The sequence below is a fragment of the Peromyscus californicus genome, unplaced genomic scaffold (genome assembly GCF_007827085.1).
Source record: "Peromyscus californicus insignis strain IS unplaced genomic scaffold, ASM782708v3 Scaffold_4__1_contigs__length_199733344, whole genome shotgun sequence".
Taxonomy (NCBI): domain Eukaryota; kingdom Metazoa; phylum Chordata; class Mammalia; order Rodentia; family Cricetidae; genus Peromyscus; species Peromyscus californicus.
The window spans coordinates 61787405-61807421 of NW_026294562.1; the positions used below are offsets into that span (position 1 = coordinate 61787405).

The window sequence follows — 20017 nt, forward strand, 5'->3', positions numbered from 1 at the left end:
TGCCAACCTTGAAGCCCAAAACAGCCCAGGGCTGCTTCAAACTCTTCCAGAGCAACCCCTTGGCGCCACTTGAGGGAAGAGATGATTCAAATTCTCAAGATACAAGGGCTTAGCCTTTGCCCCAATACTTCTGGGAAGGGATAAGACTCAGGGCTATGCCAAACAACTTTGTTTCTTTCTCCCTGGAGTCCATGCAAGGCTGGAGTCCTTTCTGGGCTGGTGGGCTAAGAAGGGCTTTCTTCTATGATCTGCTATCTCAGTGGTCTCAGGAAGAGAATCTGGCGGTGCCTCTGAGCTCTATACTAGGACTTTGTGACATCCCACACTACACATAGTGGAGTGTGTTTAGGAAGAGCATGCTGTCTGTCAACAGCACCCAGATACATACCCTGCTACGAGGATCTTGGGGATCTCTCCAGCGAAGGCCTCTGCCATCTCACGGCTACCCACATTGGCAATGCAGTGCAGGGCCAGGCCCATAAAAGTAGGGTTGCGGCTGGCCAGGTCATTCTTGATGGCATTGTTAATCAAGCGGATCAGTTCGCTGTTCGAGTTCACCAATACAGAGATGAAAAGGTAGCCCTGTATTCCCAGAAGGCAGGGACAAAAAGCTTATGACAAGAAGCCTAACACACAATGCGCATATAAGCAAGCCTGGAAAGCCTCAAGTGCCATCCCAATGGGTGCCACAGAGTCTGGTCCCTGAAGATGGCCCACATTCAGACGATATACCAGTGAACAACACTTTTGCTACCATCCAGCCCTGATGCAACATTCCCACTAAAATGTGTGCATTGTGAGAGGCACAAGTAAACCTGACCACTCAGTCCTTCCCAAGCCTCACTTCCCTCTCAGTAGCTCACACATCTGTGTCCAGATGCCACAGCATCCTCAGGTCAGAATGGGAGGGGGCTGTCACTGCAAGAACCAAGCCTGGCACCATTCACTAATAAACATACATGTCTGTCCAGAAACCCAGTTTACTGCTCTCCCTCCTCTCAAGTTTATCCCCATTGTTACCCCACTACTTGCTCACACCCAGTCTCCTATCACCAGCCTGTCACAAGGTGAAGATGTGAAGGCTAATTTCCTTAACGAAAATCCTAAGACATTTGGCTTTTTTTTTTTAATTTCTGTTAAGTTAAATTTTTAACCAAAAGAGAAAGCTATTAATTGAAACACAAACAGCCTTACTACATACAAAAGAATGTAGAGCTAAAACACCAAGCCTAAGCAAGTCTGAGCAGCCTGCGTAACAGGGACCCTCCCACTCGGGTGCAGGGGCGGGGAAGGAAGAGACAGCACTGGCTATGGATTTCTTTCTTTTCTTTTCTTTTTTACAGTTTTATTTATTTTTTTTTACAATTTATTTATTATGTATACAGTGTTCTGTCTGCATGTATGCCTGTATGCCAGAAGAAGGCACCAGATCTCATGATAGATGGTTGTGAACCACCATGTGGTTGTTGGGAATTGAACTCAGGACCTGTGGTAGAACAGCCAGTGCTCTTAACCTCTGAGCCATCTCTCCAACCCCATATGGCTTTATTTCTTGCCTCTGTGGACACAGATTCTGTTCAGACAGTCATGTAAAAGGCCATGCAGTAAAGTCACTGTTGGCACTATACTCATTACCAAGGTCCTGTGAAAAGGCAATGAGGCCTGTAGGCAGCAGACACAGGGGTGTGAGCACAGAGAATCTACCAGTCTAAGCCAGAGAACAGAGGGAAGAAGGCCACCCCACCAAAGTCCATCCTTGGCACCACTGCCCCCTAGAAGCAAAGAACTAAGTTGGAATGGGCATGGCTGCTAGGTACCAGCACCAGGCAGTAACACAGGCCAGAAGCACAGGTGGTTAGTACCCAATATGGAACCGAGTGAAGGAGGAGAGTCTGCAAAATGCACACAGGACACAGGGCCCTGCCCCTCGATCATACTCACAATCTGCTTTTCTGTGTATCTGTTTGAGCTCAGAAGATTCACAGCTTCCATGTGTCCAAAGTCAATGTCATGACCAAGGAGAAAGATGAAGAGCAACTTGCAGACATACTTCTTTTTACTGTAGCCATCAAGAGCCTTGTCACCTACAGAAAAGGTGAAGAAAAGTTTGTATCTGGTGGGCAAGGTGAGGAAGGCAGAGACCTGTGTAGCAGAGTGTAGCAGACTGCAGTAAAGGCCTCAGTGAGGGCACAGGCCTCCAGTCAGACATGCAGCTACAGACACGGGCAGAGCAGCTATCTCACTCGGTAATCACGGTGCACACCAGAATCCAGAATACCTGGCAGTTAGTGCTCTGTACCTAAGAAGACCTGCTAGTGCCTGTCAGTGGGGCCTTGACCTCTTTCAACCTGCCTTGGCCCCAAAAGTCCCAAAGGGATAGATCTGCAAGCCCTGCATAAGCCATCAAGCTAATCCTTTAAACAGGCTTATTGCCTTAGGCAGATACACTTACTATAAATTATCTTCCATTTCACAACAATTATGGGGCAAATCACCTAGCCATAAAACCACACACACAGTCCAGGAACACGTGGTATGGCTGAACTCCCTCCTAATCACAGCAAAGCAGGTCCAACAGGAGACTTACTATAGCACAAAGCTCCATATGTAACCGAGAGCCATCAGTACTGGAGCTCACTTCATCGGAGGCACAGGAATATTCCTGAGCCGACCTGCAGCAGTAAGGGGGGTGCTGGCATATACTCTTCTCACTGAGCTGGGCCTTTCCGGTGACACTGAGTCAGTATAAGATACATATAAAGGGATGTGGCTGGTCAAGACCAAGTGGCAACATTTTCCTTCTGCTTGTTAAGGGCTGAGCAGTGGCATCTCTGTGGATAGGACTGCGGACCTTCCAGGGATGTCCAGAACAAACACCCTACATGTTGGGTAAAGATCAACTCAAAGTGACTTTGTGGAGCCCCTGAGAAACCATTCTTCCTTTCTAGCAGCAGAATATAGTTAAAACTCAAACACTGAGAGGTCCTATCTAGCTGGGTGTACCTCCTACTTATCCTCAGCCTATTGCTATCTTCAGTGCTCTGTGTATGTGGCCTGAGTAATAAATAGCAGGGAGGCAGAGACAGGCAGGTCTTTCCAAATTTGAGGCCAGCCTGGTCTACATAGTGAGTTCTAGCCTAGTCAGGGCTACACAGTGAGACCCTGTCTCAAAAAAAATAAGGTTATGGCCAGGCGGTGGTGGCGCACGCCTTTAATCCCAGCACTCGGGAGGCAGAGGCAGACGGATTTCTGTGAGTTCGAGGCCAGCCTGGGCTACAGAGTGAGTTCCAGGACAGGTGTCAAAGCTACACAGAAAGACCCTGTCTCGAAAAAAAATAAATAAATAAAAATAAGGTTATTATTCAAAAGGTTAAAAGTATTATCAGGTTACAGCTGTGGCTCATCTGGGTTTTACCCCACTATCAAAAAAAAAAGTAAATTAATAAATTCCATTTTGAGGTATGCCTCAAAGACTATAGATCAGGAAGTTAAGCATGGTAGCACATGACTGTAATCTAAGAACTCAAGAGGTAGACGCAGGAGAATCAGGAAATTCAAGGCCAGCCTCAGCTATATAGTAAGTAAAGGCCAGCCTGAATATAGCAAGACTAGGAACAGTGAAATGTCAGCAGGTAAAAGCATCTAATGCAAGCCTGATGACCTGAGTTCAATCCCTGGTACCACATAATAGAAGGAGATAACTACCTGTGGCAGGCCGTGCTCAAACACTGTAGCACACAGAGAGCAGAACAGTTTAAACCGATGAGAGATTTATTTGCACATGAAACATGAATGAAGCTTTGCTTTCATTTATTCTATCACAATACAGGATCTCAGAGAGCAAACTGAGTTAAAGACACAGAGGATGAGGCTGGAGAGATGGCTCAGGGGTTAAGAGAGCATGCACTGCTCTTCCAGAGGACCAGAGTTCATTCCCAGCACCACATCAGGCAGCTCACAACTACCTCTAACTCCAGTTCCAAGAGGATCCAACACTTCTAGCCCCTGCAGGCATCCCCACATAAAAACACTCACACATAATTAAAAATAATAAAAATTAAATTTTTTTTTGGTTTTTCTTTTTTTTTTTCAAGACAGGGTTTCTCTGTGTATCCCTGGCTATCCTGGAATTCACTCTGTAAACCAAGCTGGCCTCAAACTCAGAGAACCCCCTGCCTCTGCCTCTCAATTGCTAGAATTAAAAGCATGTGCCACCACCACCCAACTAAAATGAAAACTTTTTAAAAAGACACTGAAGATGTGTCAATCACATCCTCCTGTTTGGTTGCAATGTGACCTGGATGGACGATGAAAAAGCTGCAGGAAAGGAACTCGTCAAAATCTAGCAAGGCAATGAACAGTACGTATTCATAGACTCTTCTGCAAAACCAAAAATAAAAGTTAATGAAATTTTTTACAATCTAGTGTGGTAAATTGACAGAAAACCTCCAGAGTCTGGAAAGGCCTATGAAAGTCAAAGTCATCTTGTCTGCTTCTTTAATAGACTAAATACATTGTAGCTCTGATGCCCAATTAAACAAGACAAGCATCCAATTCTGTTAAACCTACCATGATCAGGCTGGAGGGATGGCTCAACTGTGGCGGGTCCTTACAGGGTACTCAAGAGGACCGGCATTCAGATTCTAGACCCATGTAACAAAATGGGTGTTCTGAAAACACATGTAAGTCTACATATGAAGGCTTCAACACCCCCTTCTGACCTCTGAGCATGCGTAAGTACACAAACTGCTACCTTTTTTTTTTTTTTTGAAACAAGATCTCATGTGACTCAAGCTAGTCTCAAACTCGCTATGTAGCAGAGGATAACCTTGAAATTCTAATCTTCCTGCCTTTACTTCTTAAATGCTGGGCTTATAGGTTAGCACCACCATGCCTGGTTTCATGTGGTGCTAGGAATCATATCTGGGACTTTGTGTGAGCTAGAAAAGCACTTGAGCAATAGACCCAAATCTCCAGCCTCAAACCTACCATCATCTTAAATAGACTTCCTGTGCTGGTAACCTTGAACCAGTGGAGAAATACCACTGTATCAGCTACATTCTAATCACAGACTTTTACCTGTATCATAGTCTTAGAACATTACTCTTAGTCATAGACCTTAGCTTATAAGGTCAAAGCCTACATCCATCCATTATTACTGCTGAGAGACAATCTTCACCCACCAGAACGCTCCATACTTTATACTAGAGAGACTGTAGTTTCTCAGGTTCCGCCCAACCCTGCAGTCTCGCAGACGCTTATAAAATAATCACTCAGAGGCTTATATTAATTACCAACTGTATAATCTATGGCAGGCTTCTTGCTAGCTAGCTCTTTCAACTTAAATTAACCCATTCCTATTAATCTATATGTTGCCACGTGGCTGTGGCATTACCAGTCTGCTGGCATCTTATTCCTCCTTTGGCAGCAGGCTGCTATCTGCCCCACTCTCCTTTCTTCTCTTCTCTCCAGCTCGAATATACCGCCTAACCTTATTCTGCCTCATCATTGACCAAACAGCTTTATTTATCAACCAATCAGAGCAACACATACAGCATACAGAAAGACATCCCACAGCAGGAGAGTAAAATGGTAAAAGTTTTTTATTGCCGGGCGGTGGTGGTGCACGCCTTTAATCCCAGCACTCGGGAGGCAGAGGCAGGTGGATCTCTGTGAGTTCGAGGCCAGCCTGGGCTACAGAGTAAGTTCCAGGAAAGGCACAAAGAGAAACCCTGTCTCGAAAAACCAAAAAAAAAAAAAAAAAAAAAAAAAATCTTTTATTGTTGTTTTTGGTTTTTATGTTTTCTGTTTTTTGGTTTTTTTTGTTGTTGTTTTGTTTTTTGTTTGTTTGTTTGTTTGTTTGTTTAAGACATGGTTTCTCTGTGTAGCCCTGGCTGTCCTGGAACTCACTCTGTAGCCCAGGCTAGCCTCAAACTCATATAGATCTGCCTGCCTCTGCCTCCCAAGTGCTGGGATTAAAGGCACTCCCACCGCCCGGCTTAAAATGGTAAATCTTAAAAGTACCACAATGTTAATTTAAGAAAATCCCAGCCAGACATGGCGGTGCTCACCTATAATCCCAGCACTCAGAACCTCTACAGAGGCAGATGGATCTCTGTGGGTTCTAGGCCATCCTAACTCCTCATCCAGACTCTTCAAATCTCCCCGTTCCTTTTTTGTTTACATAGGGAACAGTATTTGTAGTTGTGAACAGCGGGAGGCTACAATAAGAAGTACTTATTTCCAGAATGATGTTTTAATAATTTCACAATTCCTATAACTCACTCTCAGGCTTGTACAGCTATGGACTCCTACTATGAATCCCTGGCTTGCTCATGCACAGATATGGTTTGCAACATCAAATATGCAGGTTTGGTGTTTCTGCCTGTTAGTGAAGGTTTCACATGTGTAACTTTTGGAGGGGTGATGAGTGAAACAAAGCCTCATTCTATATCCCAGGCTGGCCTGCAACACACTATGTAGCCCAGGATGGCCTTGAACTTACAGTAATATTCCTGTGGCATAGCGGCACACCTGTAAGTCCAACACTTGGCAAGAGGCGAGAGGATCTAAAGTTCAAGGCCAGCCTTGGCTGCATAGCAAATTTGAAGCTTTCCTAGATCATGTCTCATTAAAAAAATTTAAATATTGTATGTCTAGCTGAGAACCACTCTATTTAAGTCGACCAACTCAATGTTATAACTATTTTGAGGTGGCCAAGTGTGAACGAAAAGGGCTGAAAACATAACTCATTGATAGAAGGAAGACCTGGGTTTGATCCCACAGATCCCCTACAGAAACCAGGTGTGGCAGAACTAGGGTGGAGGAGAGTTAGAAGTTCAAAGTCAACCTTCATAACATCACATTTTCTAGGCCAGTTTGGTCCTTCTAGACCAGCCTGGTCCTAAGTCTTAATTAAAGTAGTGCCCTTTTGCATAACTCAGCATCAATCATTCAGTAAGTTTAGACTGCCATAAAAATAAACAGATACAGATTCAACTCTCCAATGTTCACTGCTCACGTTTTATCTGCTTGCTATCAAGGACTTAATTTCTACATAGACTTTAAACCCCACACAAGACATCATTACTATACACAATCACCATCTAAATTTACCCAGCATCCTCTGCTTTATCATTCCTTTCTGTGTAACTGACCTTGTACTTGGAATCATGAGTCTGTAAAAGTTCCTCTATCAGAGAGGCCTGCTGTTAGGAAATTCTTCCATTTTGTCTTTAAAACATCTTTTTAAGCTTTATTATTATATTACTATTATTATTATTATTTTAGAGTTTTGAAGAGGTTGTTTTTCTTGAGATGGGGTCTCACTATGTGTTACTGGCTGGCCTGGAACTTGCTTCCATGTAGACCAGACTGGCCTCAAATTCAGAGATCCACCTGCCTCTGCCTCCCAAGTGCTGGGATTAAAGGTATGTGCCACCATGCCTAGACTTATTATTTGGTTTATTTTGTTTTATGAGTATGGATATTTTGCCTGCATGCATCATCACGTGCATTCAATCCCAGAAAAGGATGCTGGATCCCCTGAAACAAATGGTTGTGAGCAACCACATGGGTGCTAGGAATCAAATTAAACCCAGGTACTCTGGAAGAGCAAGACTCTTAACCACTGAGCCATCTCTTCAGCCTTATTTCATTTTTTGAGACAAGGTCTCACTATAACACCCAGACTGGCCTTGAACTGGCAATTCTCCTGCCTCAGCCTCCTGAGTTTTACAAGTGTTTGTATATGCAAGCTCGCACTTTCTCCTGTCCTCTCTCTTCCTCCCTCCTACTTCCCTCCTCCTCCCCACTCCTGTTGTTGTTGTTTTAAATCCTCTTTTCCTTGAGCTTTGTTTTTAAAAAAAAAAAAAAATAAGACATTTTTCCCAGAGTCACCCCTAGAATGGACTTCCTCAATGTCTGGACTTATCGTCCTTCTTCCTGCTCCCTGCTGTTCCTGCTCCAAAGCTGCCAGCCTTGCACAGCTGCTGTGGAGACAGGCCCTCTGCCCTCACTGCTCAGAGCATCTGTCTTTGAACCTACACAGTGTATGCTAACACAGTCAGTGGAGGTTCTTTTACCTATTCTACTTCTTCCATAGACTCTTAGTTTTCTAAAGTCTATCCATCAGAGCTGCCCACTCCCACCGGGTTCCTCCAAGACACCAAGCAACCTTCCAGGCATCAACTCCAGTCTGTACCTCCCACCGTCTAGCCACCATCTTTTCCTCCCTCAGAGCTACAGTTTTTATCTGACTAGCCTTCCAGAACACCAAAGTTCTCTTAAATTACCCTCTGTCCCCACAGCCATCCACTACATATTTAAGTTACTGCAACTGGTCTTATTTCAAAGTCTGTCCTCACTTCTGACACTTGTGCAGTTTCCTATCGAGTCTGTCTTCTAACCCTCCAAATGCTGTAAACCTAGTTCACTGTAACATGAACCTGACTTAAAAGTCTTCATGACTCCGTCTCTTGGGTCTCTGGGCTCTGGCTCACAGGATCTCGTTTCTCTGAGCACCCTTGTTCTCTCTGCCCACACACTAAAGAGCATATTTAAACCAACTGCATCCAGGTCAGGGAGATAACACTTTCCTACCAAATGGACTGTGTTCCTCACCTCAACGCAAGTCTAGGTGTGAGGCTGTGTGTGTGTGTGCAGTGCCACATGCCAACAGAGCCCAGTTGCAGTCTGGGAGAGGCCAATGGGCCCAGTTCCAGAGCTCTACGGGGATTTTGGTTTGATGTAGAAGAGGGTCTCCAATCTGGTGGGCTCCAGACTTTGACTTTGATCCCTCTACACTGGGGGTTCCCGATATTCTGAGTCAGGTATTTCTTGGTAGGAAGGAGCTATGTCCTATGGGTGTCCAAAGCCTCTAGCCTCTGCCTACCAGATGTCAGCTATAGCCTACCCCAGCTGACAACCAAAAGTGCATTTCTAAAGTCCTTAACGCCACCCAAACGGCTGTGTCTGGACTCCCTTTCTCAGGGTAGTAAGGGAAAGGCAAACAGTGCTGGTCCTGGCCTCACAAGCCATAGCCTCCTCCTGGGTACCCTAGGAATGTTTCTTTTTGATGCTCTGATGCTCTCAGAAGGTCCTGGAACACTGTCTACTCCTCAGCTGACTTCCAAGGGCAGGACTGGTCTCCTGTGGTATTCAGCAGAGGTGGCACACGCCACCTGCACAAGCCTCCCATGCCGTCAGACACCTGGGGAGGCAGTGGGTCCGCATGGAGACGGGTTCCAAATGTGAAAGAAACATAAGCGGTGTCAAAGAGTTACATGAAAAAACAGAGTACACCTCTGCAATGTTTGCTGTCAATAACATGTTGCAGCGACAATTCAGAAGCCTGGGTGTGATGATATTTTGTTTGTACTCTAACAAATAAAATTTGCCTGAAGATCAGAGGACAGAGCCAACCACTAGATTAAACATAGAGGCCAGACAGTGGTGGCCCACACCTTTAGTCCCAGCACTTGGGATCTCATGCCTTTGCTCCCAGTATTTGGGAAGCATGCACGCCATTAATCCCAGCACTAGGAAGGTTGAGACAGGAAGTGGTATGGCTGGGTGGAGAAAGGCATGTAAGGCGGGAGGAGACAGGATCTTCCCCTTTCAGCTTGAGGGGTTGATGAGGTGAGAAGTGGCTGTGGCTTGTTTCCTCTGATCTTTCAGCATTTACCCCGATATCTGGCTCCAGGTTTTTATTATAAGACCAATCAAGATTTGTGCAACACCTGGGCTACACAGAGTATGCTATCAAAGTTAGCTTCATCTGTGTCTATTTACTTTTTTCAGTGAGCCATTAATGCCAGGTGTGATAGCACACACCTTTAATCCCAGCACTTGAGAGGCAGAGACAGACAGATATCTGTGAGTTCAAGGACAGCCTGGTCTACAGAGTGAGCATGTTCTAGGACAGCAAGGGCTACACAGAGACCGTCTGTCTAAATAATAATAATAATAATAATAATAATAATAATAATAAAATCAAGAAAGGAAGGAAGGAAGGAAACTTGGACTCAGGAGGTACCATCTACTGCAGGCTTCCAAGCAGTGCAGACTAAGCCAACTGGACTCCTCTGACCAGAGGGGACATCTGAGCCACAGGCTCACCAAGAACAGACACAGACTTTCTATTTCGTCAATGCACAGGAGTGCCTTCCTTCCTGCACAGGACAGCTCAGTTTCCCAAGACTTCCTAGTTCCACAACAATGTTTATAGAATGGATAATTTAACAACACCTCCCTTGATTTTCTTTTTTTTTTTTGGGGGGAGGGGAGCTAGGATTCAAATCTAGGACTTTGTACTATGTCAGGGGAACACTATGGCCCCAGCCAAACTCCTTAATCTCTTTTTTAACATTTGTTCATTTTCTGTTTGTGTGTGTGTGTGCATGAGGGAGCACACATGCCAGGGTGCACATGTGTAGGTCAGAAAGCAACTTACTTACAGAACTCAGTTCTCTGCCCCTACAATGTGAGTTCCAGGGATGGTTGTCAAGCTGGGGAAGTACCCATAACCAATGAGCCATCTCTCAGGCCCCAAAGTCTTTAATCTTTAACTTACACATGAACAAATTAGATTATTGATATTAAAACTGACAAAAATATAAACATTTGGAGATGGAGAGATGGTTCAGTGGTTAAGAGCACTAGCTATTCTTCCAGAGGACCCAGGTTCAATTCCTAGCATCCACCTAGCAGCTCACTACCATCTAATTCTAATTCAGGGCATCAGGGGATCTGATGCCCTCTTCTTGCCTTTGTAGGCAGCAGGCACACACATGGTGCACAAACACACATGCAGGCAAAACACCCATACACACAGAATAAAAAATAATGTTTCAGCTGGGCGGATAAAGGGTAAAACAATAATTTTTCAGCCAGCAGTGGTAGCTCATGTCTTTAATCCCAGCACTTGGGAGGCAGAGGCAGATGGATCTCTCTGAGTTCAAGGCCAGCCTGGTCTACAAATGGAGTTCTAGGACAGCCAAAACTGTTACACAGAGAAACCCTGTCTCGAAAAACAAACAAAATATATAATAATAATAATAATAATAATAATAATAATAATAATAATAATTTTTCTTATTTCAACATCCAAATTTAATCCTTCCCACTTTGAAAGTCACAAACTCTGCATTAATTATATAGATTAAAAATGTGCCGGGCAGTGGTGGCACACGCCTTTAATCCCAGCACTCGGGAGGCAGAGGCAGGCGGATCTCTGTGATTTGGAGGCCAGCCTGGGCTACAGAGTAAATTCCAGGAAAGGCACAAAGCTACACAGAGAAATTCTGTTTCAAAAAAACAAACAAACAAAAAGTATGGTGCTCATCTTTTATCAAGTGAGCAAGCAATATGCATTTGCTCATATAACATAGTTAGAGCAGCAGACACAGGTACTTCAGTGAGGGCCGAGAGCTGCCAGCACATGAGAGCTGGAGGGGTGGCTGTGTCCAACTCTGCTCAATTTTGCCTGAGCCTGAGCATGGATGACCTAAGGCCCCAGAGGCGGGCCTGACTCCACAGCTCCCCAGTGGGATACAGGTGACTATCAATCAGTATTTCTGCCCACGACCTCCCTCTACATTATAGTGTACTGTGTATCCTCGATAAATCTTCGGCATTGCAACCCCATCCTGGGTTCTGCATTGGGATAACCAACCATTAGCATTCCCCAACCTGCAGAGAAGCAAAAATGGGCAGCTCCACCCCTTACAAAGCAATGAGTGACAGACTCCCAAAAATACAAGAGAGTCACTGCATGTACAGTGTCAGGACTTTCAGAGGTCTGTTTAAAATACTCAAATTTCATACTTTGCCAGCTCAACAGCAAATACTCTGACAAGTAATAATTTAAATTCTACTAGTTTTCACACTGCCTTATCATCCAGAAATGCCACTTTCAAGGCCCCTGAGGATGCCAATCCTGAGATTCTAGGAGACCACAAGGCTAACACTGACCTTGCACCTCTCCAAGCTTCTCCTCTACTCATCATTTCGAGGAAATTACAGCTATTCTCATGGTTAAAGCACGCTCAACTTAGAGAGTTAGCTGGGCTTCCCCAAAGGTCCTGCAGACCGGAGTCTAAGCCTGTGCTCTGTTGTGTGCAGTGTTTCAAGGTAAGAGTGCTCAGAGAAGCACATACCTTTTTAACAGAAGCAGCATGACTTCAACTGACAGGGCAGATACACTGGGGTTATTCGTCACACTTCAGATAAACAACAGCAAGGGCCTTCAGTGTATTTAACAGACATCGGTACCCAGGGATCCCTGGCCTGTCAAGGCAGCTCCACCTCAGCATAGTGCTGAGCAGCACTTTCCAGACAAGACACCAGGTCAGTGTTATTTCCACCCCCCAGGGAAGGAACAATATCGCAGCTAGGAAGGGCTGGCCACCCAACTCAACACAAGCTATTCTTGCTGCCTGGATCCCGCAGTGGCTGGGTGCACTATACTAAAAACTTGATGTGTTTCAGGAGTTTTAAAGAAATGTTAAAAGCTGGGTGGTGGTGGTACACACCTTTAATCCCAGCACTCCAGGGAGGTAGAAGCAGGAGGATCTCTATGAGTTGGAGCCCAGCCTGGTCTACAGAGCGAGATCCAGGACAGCCAGGGCTACACAGAGAAACCCTGTCTGGAAACACAAGCAAACAAAAGAATGTTAAGACGGTCTCTGTCTTTCTCACTTTTCTGATAGTTGCAACAGAAACACCTAACAAAAGCAATTTCAGGGAGGGTTTATTTTGGTTCACAATTCAAGGGTCTGTCCATCATGATGAAGTCAGTGAAGGAACTTGAGGTGGCTGGTCACACTGCATCCAGTCAGAAAACAAGTAAGATGAACCCACAGACAGACCTAAGCATCACTAATCTCCTGTGCACACTTGCTTCTATAAGCAGGGATCACTAGGGCTGAACTGGGAACACTCTTGAAGCTGGAGGGATGTAGTCAGCTCACTTTCTTCTTTTAATTCAGTCCAGGACCTCAACCCATGAAATGGTACCATACACATTTAGGGTGTCTTCCTTCTTCAATGAACCTAATCTAGATCCCTCACAGACATGCCCAGATGGATTCCAGACCTCATCAGGCTGACACTGAAGATCAACAATCATCACAAGGTCCTTACTATGTTGTAGGAAAGAGCAGCACTTACCTTTAAATTTTGATCTAATATTTGCCAGTTCCTTGTTTATCCTCTTTATTTCAGCTTCTTTACTTTTACCTAGGAAAAAAGAATATAAACACATTGTTTCATGGCCTCTAAAGAAGCACTCATTCCTGCTAGGACCCACCCTGAGAACTGATGCCAGAACCATGGTTTTCAGTGGTGCTGGGGTGGGGAAGGGCTGTGAGGCACATGGATGTCTAACTACATGGGACATGAACTCAGACAAAGCCCTGGGGTCTCCACTCAGCCTCATAACTGGAAGACAGGAGGCAAGACCAAGGAATGAAGTAAACTGCTTCAAGACCAGAAGCAGAACCCAAGACCCTAGTTGACTAGCCTAGCATAATCACAGCAAGGCGAGTACCCCATCAGGACAGTGATGACCCAGGTCCACAGCACCTCCCAAGGGGTGCACTACACCACTGGTTCAATTCTTTCCTACCTGGGGCCGTAGCTCTGAGGCTAGAAAGTACCCACAGCACCCACTGAGGGCTTCCCCAGTAAGCCATCAGCTATAGCTCACAGAAGCTGACTTCCAGGAGCACAGATGAAATAACAGTTTAACCCACAGGCTTCCAACTGTCTTCTCTCATGAAACTCACAATCCTGTAAAACCTAGCAAGTCTGCCCCCAACACAACATGAAATTAGAAGAAATGGAAGAACAGCTACTTCGTGACAGTCAAACTTCCACATGTGATATCCACTGCTAGACATCACCCAGCCTTCCACAAACACTGGCTTGTTACATGCCTGTCTTTTAACTTTACCTGGACTGGCATGTAAATCAGTCTGGAGAGTGCTGGGAAATTAACCGGGACCACACATCTTACCAGGTAAGGATAACTGTGTAAAAACAAGTTTCTGTATGTTTAAAACACTTTTTGAAACAGCAAGAAAACAATTTAAAGGGACCAGAAGGCAGCACAGTGGGTAGGGCACTTGCTGGACAAGCCTGGCAATCTGAGACTGATCCCCAGAAACCCAGGTAAAGGTAGAAGGTGAGAACTGGCTCCAGTTGTCTGTCCTCTGGCCTCTACATGCACATCACACTCCTTACACACATGCAATATTAATAAATAAAATGAAAACTTTAAAAATAGCTTTGCCAGGCATGGTGGAGCAAACTTTTAATCCCAGCACTCAGGAAGCAGAGGTAAGGCCAGCCTGGTCTATTAGTGAGATCATGTCTCAAAAAACAAAAACAAAAACAAAAACACAACACCTCAACAACCGAGAGCCGCTCAAAGACGTGAGAGAACCCTCCTTCTCTGAGAGTGTGGGTGGTCACTGGCAGGTTTCCTGAGCACCAGTAAATGGCCCCACACCTGTGCACATGAGTAACATTAACTGGACTTAGTGAGTTATCAGACAAAAACAAAACAGAAGACAACATAAAATTGAGAGGGAGATATGTAGGGGAGGGAATACGAGGGAAATTGGAGGAGGGAAATGAGAAACGGATATGATAGAAATTTCATTGTATACATGTATGAAATTCTCAAAAGAATAAAAAAGCAAAAGAAAAATGTAAAAGTTTTGTGCATAAAAGCACTACAGACAACACACAAACAGTACCACACATGGTACCCAATTCATATGCGTGATTTTTGTGTTTTTTACGTGCAACTTAAAAACAAATTTGAATTTTAGGGTTCTAAGTAATTAAAATGGCTTCAAATAAAAAATAAAACAGATCCAAGGCCAGACAGATGGTTACGAGCATTTGCGGCTGTTGCAGAGGACTCAGTTGAGCAGTTCACAACTCCTCTAATCCAGCTCCAAGGGATCTGATGCCCCATTCTGGCCTAAGAGAACATTGTATGCACATGGTGTATATACACAGCATACATACAGCAAACACTCATACAAATAAAATAAAAGTAAATCTTGGTGGGGGGGGGGAGCTGGAGAGACGGCTCAACAATTAAAAGCATTGCCTGCTCTTTCAGAAGACCAAGGTTTGATTCCCAGCATCCACATGGCATCTCACAACCATCTGTAACTCCAGTCCCAGGGGTCCAAAGCCCTCCCATACACAGACATACGTGCTGGCAGAACACCTGTACACATGAAATAAATAAATCAAAGTTTTAAAGAAAAAGTTAAAGAACCCTCTCCATGGTAGTGAGAAATAAAAGTGCTGGGGGGTTGAGGAGGGTGGATATGACTGAGATACACTGCATTCATGTATGAAGTTATAATAAAATATATAAACAAAAGAAAAAATAAGTCAGGCGCAGTGGTGAACACCTTTATTCTCAGCACTCAGGTGGCAGAGGCAGGTGGATCTCTGTGAGTCCCAGGACAGCCAGGGCTACACAGAGAAACTGTCTCAAAAAAATAAAAAATTGCACACACACAAAAAAAAAGATAAAAATAAAGGACTCTCTCAAGTTAGTCCTGAAGGAACAACCCATCTACAACAGAAAACCACAGCACAGGCCAACCTAGGCCCAAGGCTGTCAGAGCGCCAACACTGACTTATCCCACATCAAACCTTGCAGGGCCTGGCTTCACACTGCTGCTGCCCAGCTTATCAGCTTCCCAGCAAGACAGGCCCAAGCATCACTTATCTCCTGTGCATACTTGCCCATGAACAGCACTCACTATGGCTGAACTGAGAGCACGTATGTATGAGTCCAGCTCTGTCCTAGCAAGCTCTAGATGCATGGGTGAGCAGGACAGGCTAACAGAATTCTACGCATCTGGGGTATAGGGAGGGCAGCAAGGCCGAGAGCCCAGCATCCTCCCTCACTGTCACCAACCCCGATGGAGTGGGTCTTAGGATTTGGGCTCCCATCTGCCATGCCTGAGCAGCTGAAGGCTCATCCAGGTGGGCACCGACAGCACATGCTTAGCACTGGTGCTTCGTAAACTGCCAGGGGCAAGGGAAGAAGCTGTTTTTTCTAAAGCTTTCTTTCATTAATCCTGCCTTTAACCAGGTATAGTAGTTCAAATTTATAATCCCAGTATTCAGGAGGCTGCGGAGTTGGAGGCTAGCCTGGCCTAACAGTACAAACAAAAAAAGAGTTAAGAATAAAAAGCCAGGCTTGGTAGGACACACCCACCCTAAACCTAGCATAGGCCTCATCTCCACATCTCCTATGAGCATCAGGTTCTGCCACATCTGCTCTAAAGAGATATCGAGGTATCCCCTGCAAGAGGCCCAACCCTAGTAGAGATGTTCTTGGAACACACAGATGTCACCTGAGGTCCCAAAAAAAACTTAGGCTGTAGCTGTACAGTTCTGTGGTGACACAGGACCACCTGTGTAGAAGGCTGTGGAAATGGCCATTAAGGCGGCTCCTCCTTCCAGGACAGTGGCTATGGACTGCAACACAGACAACATTTACAGAGAAAACAGGCTGCAGAGTTTCATTTCAGCAAAGAGATGTTTGAAGGAAAAAGATGTTTGTGAACCTACTTTTTATCCAGAAGCAGTCTGCCTACTGGACAGTGCAGAAAGGGGTTGTGAGAGGTTTCAGTTGTTCTAGAGAGTTAAAATTTAGGCCATGGATAAGAAATGAAAAGAGGCCGGGCGGTGGTGGCGCACGCCTTTAATCCCAGCACTCGGGAGGCAGAGGCAGGTGGATCTCTGTGAGTTCGAGGCCAGCCTGGTCTACCAAGTGAGTTCCAGGAAAGGCGCAAAGCTACACAGAGAAACCCTGTCTTAAAAAACCAAAAAAAAAAAAAAGAAATGAAAAGAAAAATCTTCCAAATGAAAGCATTTTCTTAAATTGTTTTGTGTTTTACATAAACTAAAACAGTTTTAACCTGTAAAGTATTTCATACTCTTTTTTTTTTTGCCCTCTCCCCACACTTTGAGACAGAGTCGGACAAAGAATGTGGTGGCCTCAACTAGCCTGAAACTCATGATAATCCTTTTGCCTTGATGTCAGCCACCACATCTGGCTCTCATTTTCTTATAATAAAGGAAAGGGGACCTCTATCAAGAAACATAGAAATTCTTTCCGGTATTATCTATAATTGATCATTCCATATCAATCTGCTCTGTAGTTGATGTAATATAAACATCCTTTAAGCTAGGTGTACAATTACAGGTTCTAAATGGGTTATTTAAATTTAAAAAATGATACTCTTTCAGGAAAAAAAACTTAAAAACTCAAGATACTGGCTAACAAGAGTCAGACAATAAGAAACAATCTTATGAAAAAGAACGGACTGAAGAGGTAAGAATGCCTGCCTGGCATGACAATGCCCAGGTTCAATTCCAAGCACCACACACATACAAAAAAAGTAAGACAGGATGACTGCCATGAGTTCAAAACAGTCTGGAGTACAGAGTGACACTTTGTCTTTAAATTACAAAAAGGCTGGTGAGACAGTAGTGAGTGAAGGCATCTACTACCAAACTGAAGAACTAAATGCCATCCCTGCAAGTTGCCCTCTAACCTGACAAGCACAGTGGCACTTGCAACCCCATGTATACAAAATAAAGCTTCAGAGCATGATGAAAGGTCTACTGTACACAGCAGCTTTTGTTTCATGTGTGGGTGCTGTATATGAAAGTTGTTTGTTGTTCTTTAGTTTCTTAGGCAGGATCTCACGTAGTGGAGGCGGGGGGGGGGGGGGGGGGGGGGGGGGGGAGATGCCTCAAGAAACAAAGAAAAATTAGCTGGGTGTGGTGACTTTCTCTGAGTTCAAGGTTAGCCTGGTCTACACAGTAAGTTTCTAGTCTGGTCTATACAGCAAGTTCCAGGACCATATCTTAAAAATAATAGTAATTTAAAAAAAGGAAGTACTACATGGAGCTCTTAGGACACCAGATAGTATTGGACATCAGACTGGGTGTAATATATCTAATATACTCAAGCAAAAGAAACAAGACATTAGGGCTTTATATTCAGCAAAGTTATCATCAAGTATAAATGTCACAGTCCAGACTGTTGTGGAATATTCCTTTACACTGTGTGAAGATGTGTCTCTGTGACTGGTTTAATAAAGAGCTGAATGGTCAATGGATAGGCAGGAAGAGATTAGACCAGACCTCCTGGGGACAATGAGAAAGGAAGAAAGAGGGGCCACCAGCTGGATGCAGAGGAAGCAGGACATACATGAGGAGAGGTAAAATCCACGAGCCATGTGGCAGCACGTAGATTAACAGAAATGGATTAAGTTATAAGAGCAAGTTAGAAACAAGCCTAAACTAAGGCCGAGCTTTCATAATTAATAAGAAGTCTCTCTGCGTCATTATTTGGGAGCTAGCTGGCGGGACAGAGAAAGACCACTAACACTAGACCACCCTGCTCCCTAAATGCTTTGTGGGCCATGGACCGTAGACATCCAGAGTCACGTGAAGGACCACAGAAAACATCAACATATGAATATGAGTGTGCAGAGGAGCATGAGTTGGAGGGTGATTGCAAGAGTGAGCATAAGTGTTTGGGAGACAGTCTAAATGTACAGGATGGGTGAGTGTGCAAGGGGAGGGCATGCATGAGTGTACAAAGGAAGTAAGTACAGAACCATTGTGTCCAGGCAATGTAAACAATGTGCAACTGTCACACACAACCTCCCACAGGAACACAGCCCAACAGGGAGGTGGCAGTAGCTCATCCTTCACCTGGGGTAGCAGCACCTAGCTACTAGAATGATCACTCAGAAAACTTAAGTTTCCCTACTCAGTTGTTCCCAGTGGGAAGGAAGACCTGTTTCACCCACAACCCAGAAGCAGTACTGTCCTCAAAGCACAGGTCAGCCCTAGCTCAATGTGGTTGGTCCCAAAACAGAGAACAGTGAACCACCCAAGTGCAGATGATGAATACACACCCAGAGATCTCAGGCTCACTCTTAGTGGACCTGGCCTTCCCTGTGTTTCTGACCTACCCTGCCTCTGCTCTATGGGGCCCTAGCCAGGCCATTCCAGCCCCACTATCCTGGCATAACCTAAGTCCTCCACAGTCACCTGAGTCTGCTCAAGGCACTCTCCATAATAGACATAAGGACATCCCTGCCTTCATCTGGATCCTTCAATCCATCTGACCATGGCTTTCCCTACAGAAAACTCAAGTCTTCCAAGAACAAGGAATGACCCTATCCCTTTAAAGAACTTCCATTTGCCACCAACACACCCCTAGAGCAGCTCAAAGAGATAAGGCCCCTAATGTACTCCTGTCCTCAGGCATCCGTCTGGCTGTCCCTGCTGCCTCTTCCACTAGAAACGGAGACCATCTCACCTTCTCCTGGATCAGATGCCCTCAGGCCATCTCTCCTTTCCCGGGATAGGAGCCCTATGTCTACTACCTCCCAGCACTGGCAGACAGAGGAGCAGCAGGGGCTAGAGAGAGGAGAGCAGGTCAAAACTTCCCACGTGAGGAGTAACCATGAGCTAAGCATGTAGACACAGACTCTGGCACTGCTGCCCCAAGACGGGCTCACGTTTTCCTAGCTCTGTGATGGCTCTAGTAGCTCATCTCTTATATCTTATATCTAAGAACAGATATAAGGAGGGAAAAAAAACACTCTTGTGACAAAGAATTAGCTTGGGGCCAGATGTGGTGGTGTATGCCTTTAATCTCAGTACTCAGGAGGCAGAGGCAGGCAGATGTCTGTGAGTTTGAGACCACTGGAGTCAGCCTGGTCTACATAGAGAGTTCTAAGCCAGTCAGAGTTACAAAGTGAAGTCCTGTACAAATAAATAAATAAATAAATAAATGGATAAATGAATAAATAAAAATTAAAGTTAGATATAGGGAAGGACAGGGGTTACTGACCTATTCTGACTTTGGAAATCAATTTTGAAAGGGTAACCACCAGTCTGAGTAACTAACAGACCTGTGTCAACAAGCCTGCCAGACAGTCTGAGCTAT

General features: G+C 44.8%; 1 protein-coding gene across 3 annotated transcripts in view; it reads right to left on the reverse strand.

The window, feature by feature from the left end:
- Nucleotides 1-20017, reverse strand: part of Ap2a2 (adaptor related protein complex 2 subunit alpha 2) — a 73114-nt gene that overhangs the window by 32979 nt on the left and 20118 nt on the right. For all 3 annotated transcript variants that reach the window (XM_052714691.1, XM_052714692.1, XM_052714693.1), the window contains 3 exons: nt 13171-13239; nt 1942-2084; nt 389-582 (listed from right to left, as the gene is read on the reverse strand). In XM_052714691.1, the coding sequence (XP_052570651.1) occupies nt 389-582; nt 1942-2084; nt 13171-13239 (406 nt within the window). The remainder of the gene's footprint in view (nt 1-388; nt 583-1941; nt 2085-13170; nt 13240-20017) is intronic.